General features: G+C 38.3%; 1 protein-coding gene across 1 annotated transcript; it reads left to right on the top strand.

Moving 5' to 3' along the window:
- Window positions 1–223: 223 nt before the first annotated feature.
- On the top strand, window positions 224–16,674 carry LOC309509754 (suppressor of tumorigenicity 14 protein homolog). Its single transcript, XM_082184577.1, has 19 exons — window positions 224–733; window positions 2,192–2,363; window positions 3,738–3,865; window positions 5,083–5,150; window positions 6,364–6,554; window positions 6,634–6,765; window positions 7,124–7,343; window positions 8,427–8,569; window positions 8,670–8,767; window positions 8,946–9,055; window positions 9,241–9,374; window positions 11,253–11,357; window positions 11,437–11,535; window positions 11,772–11,885; window positions 12,111–12,230; window positions 12,325–12,508; window positions 14,315–14,586; window positions 15,318–15,454; window positions 15,531–16,674. Exons 1-19 carry the CDS (start codon window positions 647–649, stop codon window positions 15,696–15,698), a joined length of 2,682 nt encoding a protein of 893 aa, XP_082040703.1. The 5' UTR covers window positions 224–646; the 3' UTR covers window positions 15,699–16,674.
- Window positions 16,675–17,623: the final 949 nt, after the last annotated feature.

Below are 17,623 nucleotides of genomic sequence, written 5' to 3'. Positions count from 1 at the left end.
GTTGAAAACGGTGTCTTGTAAATAAACAAAACACCCCCACCCACCTCAAGGATGACAAAGAATACAGTAAATACTCTCATAAGGCGGAAAACGTCCCAATGTAGAGTCATTAAGTAATAAATACAGTGTGCAGCACATGGGGATATATTGGGTCTACTTTGTTCCCAAGCTGCACGCCTCGCTGGCTCGTAACGTGAGACACGGGGGAAACAACAGGGAAATATTTCATCCAGACTGACTCTTTTTAAACAAATATTTTAGCAATGCGCTGCTATTTTTCATCCCCAGCAGATGGACCGCTTTAATGATGCATTCTTCGCGATTAATTTAATGACTCTCTAATCATGTAACATCAGACTGCCCATTGTGGCCCATGGCACACGCACACCACGGGAGAAGTTTGCCCACAATTTCTGTCGCACGGATGGCTGTGTGGATTGTACCTGCTCATAGTGCTCCCTTTGTGCCGCGGTGCATGCTGGGTGCCGTGCAGCACCTGTTCACGGAGAGACACGGAGAGTGATTGCTCGCAGCGCCAGACCCGCTCAGGTCGGGTTTCTCCGGGATCGCACTACGTCTCCGGGCTGATTTCTCTGCCCGAGGTATTGTTCTGTATCGCTGCATCGGAGCCATAATAGAGCGGGCCATGAGGACTTTTCCCAAAAACAGGAGCTGCGAAGTTTACAGCGTCTCTGGTTTAGGAGCCTGCGCCCCCGCCGGTGCACCTGCACAGGTAGGAGAGACCCTCCATCAGCACCGCGCGCGCAGACGCAGCGTCTAGCGAATTCTACACGGTGATGATGCTTTCGAGCACTTTTGGAGTTTATTCTTACTTACAGAATACATAATACTTTTGTGAGCCTGAGGGAAACATTGTTTCAACATCTGTGTATCAGTGTTTTAAGTGCTGCTGTGTCTCAAACTTTGACATTGAAGTATTTTATTTTGTAGCAGATCAATACGGGAATAATATTAAAATAGCCTATAGTTAAAGTATTTTAATTCGTTGTAAATGTGTGTAGCCTAAATTATTGTTATAGTGCTGCTGTTGCCACCTACATCTAACTAGCTATAGAAAACATGGATGTTTTAAATTATGTGCATACTATTATTTTCATCACAACCTCATTTTAAGGACACATTTTAACTTAAAACAGCAATTGGAAAAAATAAACAGAAATAGACAAAACATATAGGCTAATTGTAAGTTAGTTACTCACAGTTCATGCAAATGTCTATAGTCTGTGAAAATACCCAATGCAGTTGTACATTGATCCTGGTCAGCAATGATATTTCTAGTTTTTTAAAACGCATAGATGAAAAATTTGCCTGGATGTTATATATCCAATTATCAAAGAGAACCTGCTGATTTATAGATCATACCTGTTCTGTCATTTTACAATCAAATGATAAGAAATAATATTTTTTTCCCAAAAAGTTTAATTTTTTTGACTTCTCACCTCATTTTGGTGGTCACGTACACTCTTTAAAAAAAGTTATTTATTTGCATGTATGGTTCCATGAAGAATCTTTAACATCCATGGAACTTTTCCATTACACAAAGGTTCTTTATTGTCTGAAAAAAAGGTTCTTTAGATTATTAAAATGCTCTTCACACTATAAAAATGGTTCTTTTAGTAATTGCTCACGGAAAGGTTATTTGGGAAATGGTCCTTCTATGGCATCGCTGGAAACCTTTTATTTTTAAGGGTGTATGATACATCTAGTTTCTAATTGGTTAAACTGTTACAACTCACCCTGTGTTTCAACACTCCCCTCTCCCCTTTGCAAACTTACCAAAAGGTATTTTAAGCTCATTTCAGCTGTGATAATGAACTTAAACCTTTTAGTTTGGCCACGGGGTTGCCTGTGTCTAAACGTTGGTCTTGATGGTCTCATGAATGTGCTTGTCAAAGATGGAGTGCTGACACCGCTGAGAGAGGCCGTGGGAAAGCAGACCCTCAAATTACGCTTTGTGCGACTCCACAGGGGAATCCCACCAGGATATCCTAGTTCCGTGACCCCTTCCTCCTAATGAAAAGATGTTTAGAATGATGGGGGGGGAAGCCAATTAAATACGACACATAGGTTGTTGTAGGGTGACAGAAAGGTTGTGATAATGATCATGAATTGTTTCGGTCTCTCTCAACAAGTGACGTTAAGGCAACGTTTCTCGACTTGTGTTTCACAGGACTTTGTGACAAAGCCTGTCCAGACGTCAAGCCCATCTAGCAGCGAGTCTGACATCAAGAGCCCGGTGGGCAAGAAAGCGGATTGCGGGGCATGGAGTAAGTGGGCGCTGAGAGTCTCTCCCCTCCTCCCTCTCTCGGCTGCCATTGCACTGACTCTCCATTTCCTTGCATGTAAGTTAAGACCCTCTGCTGTAGAGGAATGCTGAGATTATGATCTGGTATGTTCCAGTATAGCTAGTGAAGCCTCTCATCCTCGGCTGTCCAAGAAGAGTCTTCAATGAGAGCATGAAAATATTCTTATTTTGTTTTGCTTGATAAGCTACTCGTATACATTAGGCTGCTGTAGATATTTTTTTCATATTCACGTGATCCACAGTGACCCCCAAAATATGTGTAGACACTTTTGGATATTAAAGTCACACTTAAAAATTAGGGATGCACCGATATGAAAATTTTGGCCGATACCGATAACCGATAATTCTTTGTGTTTGAAAGCCGATAACCGATATATTGGCCGATAAATCTAAATCTAAATATTTATATAATTTTTGAGAGTCTGATTATAAAAACAAAAGTCTCACCATTAAAGCCATGTCCCAATCACACAATTAAAATGTTCTCATTATAATTTTATGTTGCCTATATGACAGCACATGTTGCACTTAACTGTATTTTCCTACCGATATGGTGTCCGATATATCGTGCATCCCTATTAAAAATGTATGAATTTCATTGACCTTTTGTCAGAACTAACTTCATATATGTAGTTGTTTTGCAGTTACTGTTAATCAACTGATGAAGATTATTTTTAGTAGATATACAGTAAATTTAGTGTTCAAATAATTATTAAATAATAATTTCTGTCTAAATAAACACTACAGTTTAAAAGTTTGGGGTCGGTAATATTTTTGAATGTTTTTGAAAGAAGTCTCTTATGCTCACCAAGGCTCCATTTATTTGATCAAAAATACAGTAAAAACAGTATTGTTGTGAAATAGAAATTTCATATATTTAAAAAAAAAAATCCTGTGATGGCAAAGCTGAATTTTCAGAAGGCACTACTCCAGTCTTTTAGCATCATATGATCCTTCGTCAACATATTTTGTAACATAAATGTTTTTACTGTCACTTTTGCTTAATAATAGTATCCATTTCTTTAAAAAGGGAATAAATACAGACCACAAACTTTTAAAAGGTAGTGTAACTAGAAAAAAAAAAAAACATTTTTGTTCAAATGTGTTTTTAGTGCATGTATATACACTATATACATGCCAAAAAGTCTTTTTGCAATATATATGGCATCTAAATTGCATCTTTTCCCTGCATACATTTTTAAAAATTAAATATTTTACTTGAAAAGTATCGATGTGCTTCTTTCTTTAAAATAAATGTCACTTGATTTGATATTTTGTCATATAATTCAACAGTGTTCCTGCATTTTAAGTGTCCAGACACTTTTTGGGTCTACGATACTTAGTTAATCAACTTTTAAAACTTTTGAGAGCATTTAAAAATATAATATTATGTGTGTTCCTGTTCCCGCAGCCTCTCCATCGCCCTCAGTGTTCTACCTTGGAGGAAGCATCGAGTTCTCCAACCTCAGTTTCTCTCCAGACCTGGCAGACCCGTCGTCTACACAGTTCCGCCTCCAGTCTCAGGCGCTAAGCCATTACGTAAGCATAAACATACATAACAGTTTCTCTGTGCCGCCCTCGACAACAAAGCCGGTTTCTCCGTGATCTCTCCGGAATGCGGCCGCTCTCCAGAGACCACTCAAGGAACGATGCTCGCCCCTGGCACTTTCAGACGCAAAGTCCGCCAGAGCTGCAGGTCCAGTGGTGCGCTCGTCCCTCATTGTCACCCTTTTAAATGTAAAGCAGGCCCTGCCGAGTCTTCGGCCGCTCCGTGGCCCTCTTAAATGTAAAGCCAGCTGTAACCGGAGCTCGGCTCGGTGTGAGGTGGTGCGGTGAGACCGGCTCCCAGAGGACTGCAGCTTTTCAGGGCCGAGGACAAGAACGGTGTTTGTGAGAGGGACAGGGCCTAGGCAGGCTGAGTGAGAGGAAGAGCAGTCCTTCAATAAAAACATTGTCTGTGGGCTTCCTCACACACAATCAGATGCTCTGTACCTCTTTGCTGAGAGGCTGCAGCCAGCGGAGAAAAGAAAGGTAGACCAGGGGACAGAGTAGGCCAGGATAGAGAGAGAGAGAGAGAGAAAGTAAGGATATAGGCCACCGAAAGAGAGCGCAGGAAAGTGTGGGCCAAAAGGGCCAGTGTGTGCCAGTATCATGGGAATGGTTGGCATTTGTGTCCACAGATTAATAGAGGCCGATGAGGAAACTGGCCAAGTGCTGCATTTCGTCCAGTGCGATGCTCTAATTAGCCTAAACGTAACCTGTGTCGTGCCTGTAATCCAGTTTAATAGCAAGGGAATGCGATTGTGAGAAGTGACGGCCTGCAAGTGTGCGCCTTTTCTCATAAAAGTTGGTCTAAATCTGCTGCCCGCCCCTCCATCCAGCACTTCGGGATGACATTGAGCCCCAAACAATGGCGCTGTTGTTGCACAAAGCTCTTGTTGCTCAAAGCCAATCTCACAAGAACAGCGCTTTTGTGCCATGGCTGCAGGTCTCGCCTGGGCCACTGATGTCTCACCTTCTTCAGTGATGTCACGCCTTCCGTGGCTCTGATGTCACTGCGACGTCCCGGAATACTGTATAGGCTATGCCATACGGAAACTTCAAGACCTTGGTAGATGTTATCAGTGGTTTGTTTGCGGTGTGCAGAAATGGATGTGAAATACAATAGCGGCTGATGTTTGTCATGGTAATCAGTTATTTCATGGTGTCTCTGTCATCTCTTTACTTCCTTTCGGTTGATGTACCGTGGATCTAAGTTCTCAGAGTTGTATGATTCTTCACCGTGGAGCTCGTATTACCAGCACTCAGGAATTATTGCATTTAGGTGAGTCTGTACATAAACACGTCACAATTTATTTATAATTATTTTTTTTATTTATACATTGCATTTGTGTGCACATTGAATAATTTGATTTGTGTGCAATAATCATTGAATTTTCTCATTTTAAGGTGCTTTAAGTAATTGCACAAAGTGCAACAGGAACTTGTTCAATTTTGAAGCGATGGTTCACCCAAAAAAATTAAATTCTGTCATCATGTACTCACCTTCATGTTGTTCCAAACCTGTATGAATTTCTGTCTTCTGATGAACACAAAAGAAGATATTTTGAAGAATATAGGTACTAAACATTTGATGGGCCCCAGGCGAGTAAATTATGACAGAATTTTCATTTTTGGGTGAACTATCCCTTTAAATACCTCTCTCCAAAACCCCGCCCTCAACAAACCCAAACATGCAAAATTAGGCCTATTTCTGATTGGCTAAGAAAAAAAAAATGTTTTGCTGTTTTACAGAGCTGTGAGACAATTGTGATTTATAAGGATATATATTGCAGTGATGTCTGTCGGGTAGTGGGGACTTATTTTGCATGTTTCTTTTTCCAAAAACTATCACTCTAATCAATTAACAAAAGAGAATAACAGAAAATCAATAACAAATAAAAAGACTGTGCAACTGTTAACATAAACCACAAAGATCCAATGTTGTTTTAGAATTATTTATTTAGTATTAAAATATTTATTAAACTTTTGATATTAGCTGATATATTAGCTTTTATTTTTGTATTTTAAGTTTTCATTTTAATTTGTAATTGTATGTGATTTTCAAAGTAAAAATAAAATAAAATAAAAATAGTTCTATTTACCTCTCATTTATTTTTAGTCATTTTAGTACTGCAACTTATTTCAGTTATTTGCCAAGGCAACAGATTTTTTCAAGTTTAAATTCTATTTTATTTCAGATTTATTTCAATCAACGAAAACTATTTTGAATTATTTCCGCTCTAGTTAACAATAACACTGAAATGATCTTGCAGTATCTTCCGTACTTTGACTTATAGTCACAGCTGTTGTAGCGGATGCAGATGTTATGTCGGTACAGGTAGCAGATCTAATGTGATTTACTACTCTTAATACGCCAGCGTTGCTCTGATGTGACAATTCGACTGTTACCAAATAAAAATTCAAAACCCATCAACTCAAACTAAACCAGTTTTAGGTGTCGTCATCTTGTTAAAAGTAATGTGTCCTGATGACAGTGAAGGAGTGGAAGGTCTTTGTGTGTACTACTGGAGTAAATTCTCTGCTCCTCCTGCTATTGCTGAGGAACTCCGGAGAGTGAATCCGGCCCGGTTGCAGCGTCGTCTACCTGGAACCAACAAGGTCCTTTTTAGCAAGAACGAGGAACGCTACTACATGGAGAGGGATGAGGACACACTGCGTCTGCTGGGTTAAGAGCATTTCATCCCTCGGTTTTTGTCCTTTCCAAAGTAAGGACAACACCTAAACGTGTGTTTCTATGTCTGCAGGTTTGAATCCAGATGACGGTGGTGATGCTGGGGATGCTGGGGATGATGACGATGAAGATTCTGATGACAAAGCGGAAAAAATAAAGAACCCAAACTCTTTGCAGAGTGGCAAGTGGCAGTTGGGGCTGCAGGGTACAACCATAATACACTGTAAAGCCTGTTGAGTTTACTCACCTGATTTATGAACACTGACTCATTTGAGTTGCCAATGTTGGTTAACTTTAGCTCTTCTGTATCCTCCATGATACATCGTAAGAAAAACACAATTTACGCCACAAGTAGGTAAGGCCATTCAAATGCAACCATGTCCCATTAATCCTCTGAGTAAACTCTGCATGCAAGTCCCTCAACCAGGCAGGTTTTACAGTGTACTATCACTACCATACTATATCATTCTGTCATGAAAACTCATCTACAATCATTATTTACTGATTGTATTCTTCATTTATTCTCTCATTCTGATCATTTCCTACTCCCATCTGCCTAACAGCCATGTCTTTTGACCTGTACGCTAAGTACGGGAACAATCGCACACTCAGTCTTGTCAGTCCGAAGAAGCCGTATTACCAGTGGAGGCTGCGGGTGCCGTCCGGCCACGTCGTGCGACTGGTCATTCTCACACTTCAAGGGGCAACACCAGGAAGCTGCTCCGCCAACAAACTGTCTGCTTATGATTTCCTACTGCCGCTTCAGAACAAGATCATCGCTAGGTAAGTGTGACATCACATAGAGAATAGCATTTTTTTGTCCTTTTGCAGCATCTTGGTTCATAATCTCAATGTTTTTAAATGAGCACTGAACATAGTCTGTAGGTTTCCTGGCCTTAATTTGGTGCTCTACAATTGAATTAAAATGCATAGAGGTTTAGTTCACCCAAAAATGAAAATTCATTCCAAACCTATGTTTTCTTTCTTTCTTGCATCACAAAGAAAGATATTTTGCTGAATCAAACTAATACTTTTTTCCATAATGGAAAAAGATGCTGTCAAGCTCCAAAAATGCCCCAAAAAAAGCACTGTAAAAGTGGTTCATAACTTCGTATGACTTCATAACTACATTACCGTGCAAAAGTTTGACATCTGCACAAGATTTTAAAAATGTTTTTGAAAGAAGTCACTTATACTCACCAAGGCTGCATGTATTTGATGAAACAGAAATAATGTGAAATATTATTACAATTCAAATGAACTGTTTTCTATTTTAATATATTTGAAATATATTAATACATTTATTCCTGTGGTCAAAGCTGAATTTGTCTTCAGTGTCACATGATCCTTCAGAAATCATTATAATATGCTGATTTGCTGCTCAAGAAACATTTCTTACTAGTATTATCAATGTTGACAACAGTTGTGCTGCTTAATATAATTTTGTGTGAAATTAGTCATTTTCATCATTAGTCATCAGGATTCTTAGATGAATAGAAATATCAAAAGAACAGCATTTATTTGAAATATATATTTTTTGTAACAATGCAGTAGTCTTTACTGTTACTTTTGATTTTCTTTCAAATGTTATTGACCTCAAACTTTTGTAGAGTATATTCCAAGTCTTCCATATGAATCCATATGATTGTTTGTTGTGAGGAATAGACAGAATTTTAAGTTGATAATTGATCATTTGAATTGAATTGAATGTCATCACAAATGAAATCTGAGCAAACAAATAATTTTAATTTATGCTGCTTTGTCCCAACAATATGATTCCTTTCCACTCCACACCTGAATACTGTTTTTTTGTTTTAATGCTGTCATTGAAGATGCCAAAACATCAATCTTCTCTCTTCTTCTCAGATGGTGTGGTCTGCCAATATCAGGAACGTCCCCTGTAATGAAACTGACATCGTCTGGGAACGTCATGCTTGTCACATTTTCATTCAATCGTCAGAGGCAAGGAGCCATCTTCAAAGCTTATTTCCAGGCTATACCCAAAACCGGTGTGTGAATTAGTGGTCAGCATGAGACGCTATCATTGTAGTGGTTATTCCTCTCAGATGTTCGAATTTCTTTGGTTCCGTGTCGCTGTTTTTTCTATAGAGTGTGGTGGTTTCCTCACTGCATGGAACGGCACAGTGACGTCCCCTTACTACCCCGCCTACTACCCTCCAAATGTGGACTGTAACTGGAAAATCAGGGTGAGCTAAGGCTAAAGGCTTTCCCATGTTTCCCATGAGCCTCTTCCCCAGTGTTAGCATGCATGCCCTGTGAACCCCATTCAGAGGCCTGGGATGCTCCCTCTTTGAGACGAGGGCCGCAGGGTGGCCGCTGCTTTGTGTAAGAGTGCGTCCGTTGAGAGTCTGGTTTCACTTTTAGGCTCCGTTGCCGGGATACCTTCTCTCCGTGACCATTGTGATGCTCGACATTCAGGATTCACCAGCCTCGAGCACCTGTGAAAAAGATTGGCTGGAAATAGGTGGCGTCAAGTGAGTGTCATGTCTTTCACGTGTTGAAAACAGTTGGCTTAGACTTCGGAATACGAGCTGTGGGTCTACATGCATTAGGTTTATAATACGTCCTATGAGAATCAGATCATATTTTTTGGCTGAACTAACATGTTTGTGTGCATGTCTATATATGCATGTGTATGTTTTTTTCTACATTTCCACAGGCTCTGTAACCCAATTGGGGACAACAGCAGAAAGAGGATCTATTCTTCACCCGTCCTGCTGCACTTTCATTCGGATGAGTCTTTGACACATAAAGGTTTTTACCTGATCTACAGAGCCTTCTCTCCTGAAAGCGGTGAGTTCTTGGTATTCTGTTTTTATCCATTTTTGTTTTAAGTGTTTTGTAGATCAGGGTTTGATTTGTGGTATGTGTTTTGCATCTGAAACAATTGTCTCTGTTACTGCTTTGTGATGTTTCAGGGCCATTAAAAGTAAAGCATGATCCCAATGTTTTTTTACATTTTTTGTGGGAACTATTAGATAAAATATTCGAAAAATATTATGTAAAAGAACATTTTATAATTTTGAATTATTTATTTTCAATTATTTTAGATTATTAATGATTTTAACCCTTTCACGCATAGAGGTCACTACAGTGGACAGCTATTCCAAAAGCCATTTCTTGCATATGCATGGGTTTTGATTGCACAGTTGCACATCAACTACTAGAGTGGACACTAGTGCGTCATCCTATACACTGCCACCAAGTGGCAAGCCATTGTAGCCACTGCCAGTCAGAAATGCCAAGTTCCTCCAGAATATCCAGCCATTCCTTTTGTCCTAGAAGACTTTGCAGGTGATTTTTTTTTTTTTTTTTTTTAACATCTAAGGAGTCGGATCATTATTACATTTTCCAAGTATTGTTTTAGATTGGGAGGAAATTATGATTAATCATCTGTCCACTAATTTGGACATCATGCATCCCTAGCTATATTTCAGCTACAATTCATACTATTACTGTGGCTGTTGTTCTTGAAAATACTTCATCTGCAGTAACTTTTTTGGTTGTAAATAAATGTATTTGTCATTAGAATGTAATTTGCAGTTACATTAAAAAGTCATCTGATTATGTAATGCATGATGTTACTTGTAATGCGTAACTACTTGTTACATCAAAAAAGTCATCTGATTACGTAATCACATTACTTATATTACTTTACTCGTTACATCAAAAAGTAATCTGATTACGTAATGTGTTACTTGTAATGCACGTTACTTGTAATGTGTTACTTGACTCGTTACATCAAAAAGTAATCTGATTAGATTACATAATGTATGTTACTTGTAACCCTAACCCTAACCCCAATACTGATCATTTCAGGTGAGATTGAAAACACCTGATCGCTAGTTTTTTCCCACAGTCTGAAAACATCAAAAGATCAATGTAGATTTCAATCTGAGATTTTCTCAGAGAGCAGAACTACAGTAGAAATGTGTCCATTTTGAACATAATCAGAATTATCAGCTAATAAGAGTAAATCGACATACTCTGGTAGACTGTAGGTAGCATGAGCGTTTTCTACATAGCCTGAGTTGGGTTTTCACACATAGGAAAAAAATCCTGGCTGAGGTTGTCATAATTCATGCATGGGTTAATTAAAATTTTAAATCATGATTTTAGCTGTCCCACAATTTGTGTGCAGCCCTGTTGCCGCATGTTTTTCCCTGTTACAAAAAATTTACAGAATCATTCATTAAAATTGTGCAATCTAAAATGCAACATCATTTGGACCCTTTCTACAGCGTGATGGAAAGACAAATAAATAATATCATTACATTTTGTAAAAATAAAATTACACACCTTTTAGTGCTCACTGTATTTAAGCTCAATCATTCATCCCTGTTACCCTAGTTACTAGGGAAATATCGATTTGATCAAAAATCTACTTTTTTGAAGATTAAATTATTCCATTCACTGATCATTTGTTGAAAAATAAAAATGTGTTAATTTTGTATGAGGCCATATTTTGTACCTCACTTGGGAAATGGAAAATGTAGTTACCGATTCATTTCTTAACCAAAATAAAATGGTTAAGACTTGACCATTACTTGGCTTATATTTTCTTGACTTATCATGACATTACAAAGAAAATAATGTAATCTTTCTGAATCATTTTCAGAGCACAAATTTACACCCCAGTAAGTAATGATCATGTTTATTCTCCGATATTAGCATGTCCGAGGCAGTTCCGCTGTGGAGATGGCAAGTGCATTCCTCTGAGGAAAGTGTGTGATGGAGAGAAAGACTGTTCTGATGGACGAGATGAGGCTAAATGCAGTAAGTTAATAAGTTATACTTACATTCTTTTCTACTGTCCATTGTTGTCTTATTTAAACCTGCTTTACTTTGCTTTTAGACACGTGTAAACCAGGAGAAGTTTATTGTAACGGTCAGTGCAGACCACACAGCCAGTGTAACACTGCATGTGGTGACAGCAGTGAAGAGTCTAACTGTGGTAAGAGTGTCTTTATCAGTCCTTATGAAGATTTAATACTTCATGCAGTACAATTGCTCTCTTCCTGCATTCACTGATACCCAGAGATGTCTATTTTTATTGCTACAGACATGTGGAGAGAGTTTGTGGTAAGATCTACCTAAGTTCTGGTGTGTGTTTGTGTGCGCGTGCACGTGTATACACCTATGAGTTTGTCAAGCTCATTTCTTTTTGTGTTCAATTTGTCCACTTTTTAGGTGGTAAATGCTACCATATGTGCCCAAACAAAATCTGCCTCCCCAAAGCCTCAGTGTGTGATGGGATAGTGGACTGCAAAGATCGCAGCGATGAACTCAACTGCACGAGAGCATGTGATTAAAACCCACTTTGCCTACAATTCGGTTCCATTCAGTCATCTTTCAGGGCTTATTGGCCCAAAAAAGTATTTGGACAATCAAGCCCACATGGTTTTCTGTACAAACGTATTCATAATAAGCACACATGTATAATGTTTTATATGATCATAGTGTTCTAAAGTGTGTTTTTTGGACACATGGACTGAGACTTTGGAATTATGTCTGCCTGATCCTTTGCAGTTTCAAAAGGATGCTCTCCCTCCTCCTTCAAATGTGGCAGTGGAAAGTGCTTGAGTAAGATCAATCCGGAGTGTGACGGCATTAAAGACTGCAAAGACGGTTCGGATGAGTTGCGCTGCGGTGAGCATGTTTAAAGAATGACATATTTACTTCAATTTAACTGCCTATAATGCTTGCAACAGTAACAAATGTCAACATACACATGTGCATGAAGGTTGTGGCACAAGGCCCAGGAAGAGGGCAAAGATTGTGGGTGGAACCGATGCCCAGACGGGCTCATGGCCATGGCAGGTCAGCCTTCAAATGGAGCGCTATGGTCACGTTTGTGGGGCATCTCTGGTGGCCAGCCGCTGGCTCGTCTCTGCCGCTCACTGCTTTCAGGACTCAGATGCAATCAAGTGAGGTTTTAGTCAGGCACCTACACTGCCAGTAAAGGTTCTTTTTAAAGGGATACTTCACTTTTTTTGGAAATAGGCTCATTTTACAACTCCCCCAGAGTTAAACAGTTGAGTTTTACCGTTTTCGAATCCATTCAGCCGATCTCCGGGTCTGGCGGTACCACTTTTAGCATAGCTTAGCATAGATCATTGAATCGGACAGGACCATTAGCATCTCTCTCAAAAAAATTACCAAAGAGTTTAGATATTTTTCCTATTTAAAACTTGACTCTTCTGTAGTTACATCGTGTACTAAGACCGACGGAAAATATAAATTGTTGTGATTTTCTAGGCTGATATGGCTAGGAACTATACTCTCATTCCTGCGTAATAATCAAGAAACTTTGCTGCCGAGTCCAGCAGGCGTAATGATATGACGCAGCGCCTGAAGGTCTAATAGGTTAGACAAACTTAGTCCCGGTCACGTTGGAAGTTACTGAGCTGGGGACTATTTTCAGGCACTGCGTCATATCATTACGCCTGCTGGACTCGGCAGCAAAGTTTTTTGATTACTACGCAGGAATGAGAGTATAGTTCCTAGCCATATCAGCCTAGAAAATCGGAACTTTACATTTTCCGTCGGTCTTAGTACACGATGTAACTACAGAAGAGTCAAGTTTTAAATAGGAAAAATATCGAAACTCTTTGGGTTTTTTTTGAGAGAGATGCTAATGGTCCTGTCCGATTCAATGATCTATGCTAAGCTATGCTAAAAGTGGTACCGCCAGACCCGGAGATCGGCTGAATGGATTAGAAAACGGTAAAACTCAACTGTTTAACTCTGGGGGAGTTGTAAAATGAGCCTATTTCCAAAAAAAGTGAAGTATCCCTTTAAAGAAATGAATACTTTTATTCACCAAGGATACATTAATTTGATCCAAACCTGTGACAGTAAAGATATTTAATATATAATGTTACAAAATATTTGTATTTTAAATAAGTGCTGTTCTTTCGAACTTTCGGTAATACTTTAGTTTAGGGTCCAGTTCTCACTATTAACTAGTTGTTTATTAGCTTGCATATTACTAGCATATTGGCTGTTTATTAGTACTTATAAAGCACATATTAATGCCTTAATCTGCATGATCATATTCTACATCCCTTAATCCTATCCAATACCTAAACTTAACCATTACCTTACTAACTATTAATAAGCAGTAATTAAGAGTTTACTGAGGCAAAAGTCATAGTTAATAGTTGGTTAATAGTGATAATTGGACCCTAATCTAAAATGTGACCGAACTTTCTATTAATCAAAGAACATCCTGTTTTCAACATTGATCATAATAAAAATGTTTCTTGAGCAGCAAATCAGCATATTATAATGATTTCATGTGACACTGAAGACTGGAGTAATGATGCTGAAAATTAAGCTTTGCCATCACAGGAATAAATTACATTTTAAAATATATTAAAATAGACAATTATACTAAATTGTAATACTTCACAATATTACGTTTTTTGCTGTATTTTTCATCAAATAAATGCAGCCTTGGTGAGCATAAGAGACTTCTTTCAAAAACATTATAACCAACCTAAATCTTTAAACTATTTTATTTTATTTTATTTTATTTTATTTTATTTTATTTTATTTTATTTTATTTTATTTTATTTTATTTTATTTTATTTTATTTTATTTTATTTTATTTTATTTTATTTTATTTTATTTTATTTTATTCTTTAATATACACATTGTCTAAATCTGTTGTCTCTCGGACTCCGAAACATGTGAAGCTACAGGTATAGTGTTTGCTCATGTTTTGGCAGGTATTCTGATGCGCGCTCATGGAGGGCCTACATGGGTATGCGAGTAATGAACTCGGTCAGCAACGCAGCAGCCACCAGGCAAATCCGCCGTATTGTCTTGCATACGCAATACGACCAATTCACCTCTGACTATGACATCGCCCTACTAGAACTAAGCGCCCCTGTCTTTTTCAATGAGTTGGTACAGCCCGTCTGTGTGCCCGCCCCCTCTCACGCCTTCACCTCTGGAACCAGCTGCTTTGTCACTGGATGGGGGGTTCTGACAGAAGAAGGTATGGCACAGTGTAGAAACACATTCAGAACAAACAATTGGTTCTTGTTCTGTTGACTTTACCCACAGTTTTAAACACATGATTCATTTGATGACTAAAGATCAAACTACCACTGAAAAATCCCCCAGGATCCCCGTTGAAACAGGAATGTCACACACTAGATATACTACCTGTAGTGCTACTTGAGTTTGGTTGGTACCAAGATTTTTATGGTGATCCTATTTAAAATTGATCCTAAAATGTGTAACTAATAAGAAATGACGGAAGTTGGTTTTAATTTATTCTTATATTTTAAGTGTAATCTGAAATGCATGTCTCTCTCTCTCTCTGTGTGTGTGTGTGTGTGTGTGTGTGTGTGTGTGTGTGTGTGTGTGTGTGTGTGTGTGTGTGTGTGTGTGTGTGTGTGTGTGTGTGTGTGTGTGTGTGTGTGTGTGTGCTCACTTTGGGTGTGTGCGGTTGTACGCTCAGATAACCACGCACGATCAAGTTCTCTTTCTCCTCTTCTTGTGCTCTAATGCTTTAAAATCGCTTGAATGTGTACATTGTCAAGAATAAACAAGTGCGAATGATAAACTTTCACTCTATCATGATTAAACTTAGCAATTAATCATCAAATCAGTAAACTTAAAAAATCAGAAGGGTTTTGGAAATATTATACGAGTAATTATGTTGTAAAGACCGTTTAATATCATTAAATGCATTGTTTTCATCTGAAACCTTCTAAATTTCAGGTGAACTGGCCACATTGCTACAGGAGGCCACTGTTAACATCATCAGTCACCACACTTGCAATAAAATGTATGATGATGCGGTCACTCCCAGAATGCTTTGCGCCGGAAACGTTCAGGGAGGAGTGGATGCTTGTCAGGTTAGTGTGCACTTAGTCACTGTTTGTGTGCTTGTCAATGTTCACGGTTCTTATATTCACGTCTTTGTTCGCACAGGGAGACTCTGGGGGACCGTTAGTGTGTCTGGAACGGGGCCGCAGGTGGTTTCTAGCAGGCATCGTGAGTTGGGGTGAGGGCTGCGCTCGACAGAACCGGCCCGGAGTTTACACACGTGTCATAAAGTTCACAGACTGGATTCACCAGCAGACGAAAGGCCAGGTGTGACGCACACTTGCATACGCACACATATATTTACACCAGAGAACGGGTGATCTGCCCACGATCGAGGTGCACCGGCCCAGCTTTCGTGGCGCCCAGACACAGCAAACATCAACACCTCTGCATCGGAAGCAATTTCCCACCAATTCCTGTTGCTCGGCGTTTTAAACCTCCACCCACAGTCTGCCAGCAGCTTCACTCCCTTCTGTGATTCTTTATGCCCCAAAATCTTAAGAACCACCCACAAACCAACTGTACTCTCTAAAGCCTCGACAGTGGACTACTAGTGTAGAGATTATAACAGGTTGAAGAGATACACATCTTTCATTATTTGCAGTGGAATGAGTTCTCTTGGTAAGATTTGTATTATTTGCATACAGTGACTAAATATTAGTTTTCATTCATTTATTCATGGTAATGGAATCATTTTGATTTTTTCTTTTCTTTTTTTCATTGTTTAAGGATGAAATAAACCCTCCACTTCATTGTCCATTTCAAATATGTCCAACTGTGAAATTGACTGCATGTCAGAAATTATGACCAACATCAATTTTAGTCTTGTATTATTATTATTATTATTACCATTTTATATGTTTTATAGAGTTTTTGTTTTAATAAATGATTGTTGGCTTCTCTTCCAGTGGGAGAAAGCAGTGGCAGCCCCTAAGACTCTCTCTACTGGTTGTGATTTGACATTACATTACTCAGTACTCCTTTAGTTATGCAAACTGTATTCCTGACAACCAGATGTAAATGTCAAAACTGAGCAAATGTTGATACTTTATAATAGATATATGAAAATAGAACTATATTAAAAAGAGGTGCTACATTACTTCCACTCTGTGTTTTTTATTTTATTTTGTTTTTTATACTTGCATGTGTTTCAGTGAAGTGTAAGTACATTCTAAACTGAAAAATCTTTTTTTCTGATTTTATGTGAATATAGTCATTGTTATAATATGTAATATGTGACCCTGTACTACAAAACCAGTCACATGTCGCACAGGTAGATCTGTGGCAAAAGCCAACAATACATTGTATGGGTCAAAATGATCTTTTATTACTTTTATCAATTATTACTTTTATGCCAAAAATGATTAGGATATTAAGACGAAAGTGTTCCATGAAGATATTGTGTAAATTTCCTACCATAAATATATCAAACATTTATTTTTGTGTGTGAATGCAGCACAATCGCGAACATAAGTGACAACTTTAAAGGCGACTTTCTGAATGTTTCGATTTTTTTGCACCCTCAGATTCCAGATTTTCAAATAGTTGTATATCGGCCAAAAAATTTCCTAACAAACCATACATCAATGGAAAGCTTCTTTATTCAGCTTTCAGATGATGTATACATCTCAATTTAACAAAATTGACCCTTGTGACTGGTTTTGTGGTCCAGGGTCACATATGTATTTAGAACTGAGAAAAGACTGAAGTAATCTCACTTGTCCTCTAGATTTTCAAGAGATCTCAACAATGTCTCAAACTGTGCTCAAATTGAGATTTCAAAATGATCTCTCAAATTTCTCATTGAATTCTATTATCCACATTGATTGACTCTTTCTGTATGACAGACCTGAGGAGAAACAGCTGAGACAAAGTTGATATTTCACAGAATTATAACTGAGATCAATGAAAGAGTGATATCTGAATAATACAGTTATTCCTCTGTGATCTTTTTTATGAATTGCTGACTTTTTGGTAACACTTTATTTTACAGTCCTGTTCCCCATATACTATGAACTTGTTATAGTTATTACAAACCTAACCTTAACCCGTGTTAGTTACCTTATATTAAGCAGTACTTTCTTAGGTAAGTACACGTAAGTGCACTTTACTGTAAAATAAAGTGCAACCTAATTTTATATTAATTTATTAACTTCCTATATTTAGCATTGTTAATATTCCAGCTGCATAAGCTATAC

The sequence above is a fragment of the Leuciscus leuciscus genome, assembly GCF_965113295.1.
Source record: "Leuciscus leuciscus genome assembly, chromosome: 11".
Classification (NCBI taxonomy): domain Eukaryota; kingdom Metazoa; phylum Chordata; class Actinopteri; order Cypriniformes; family Leuciscidae; genus Leuciscus; species Leuciscus leuciscus.
This window is presented reverse-complemented; position numbering and strand designations above follow the sequence as displayed.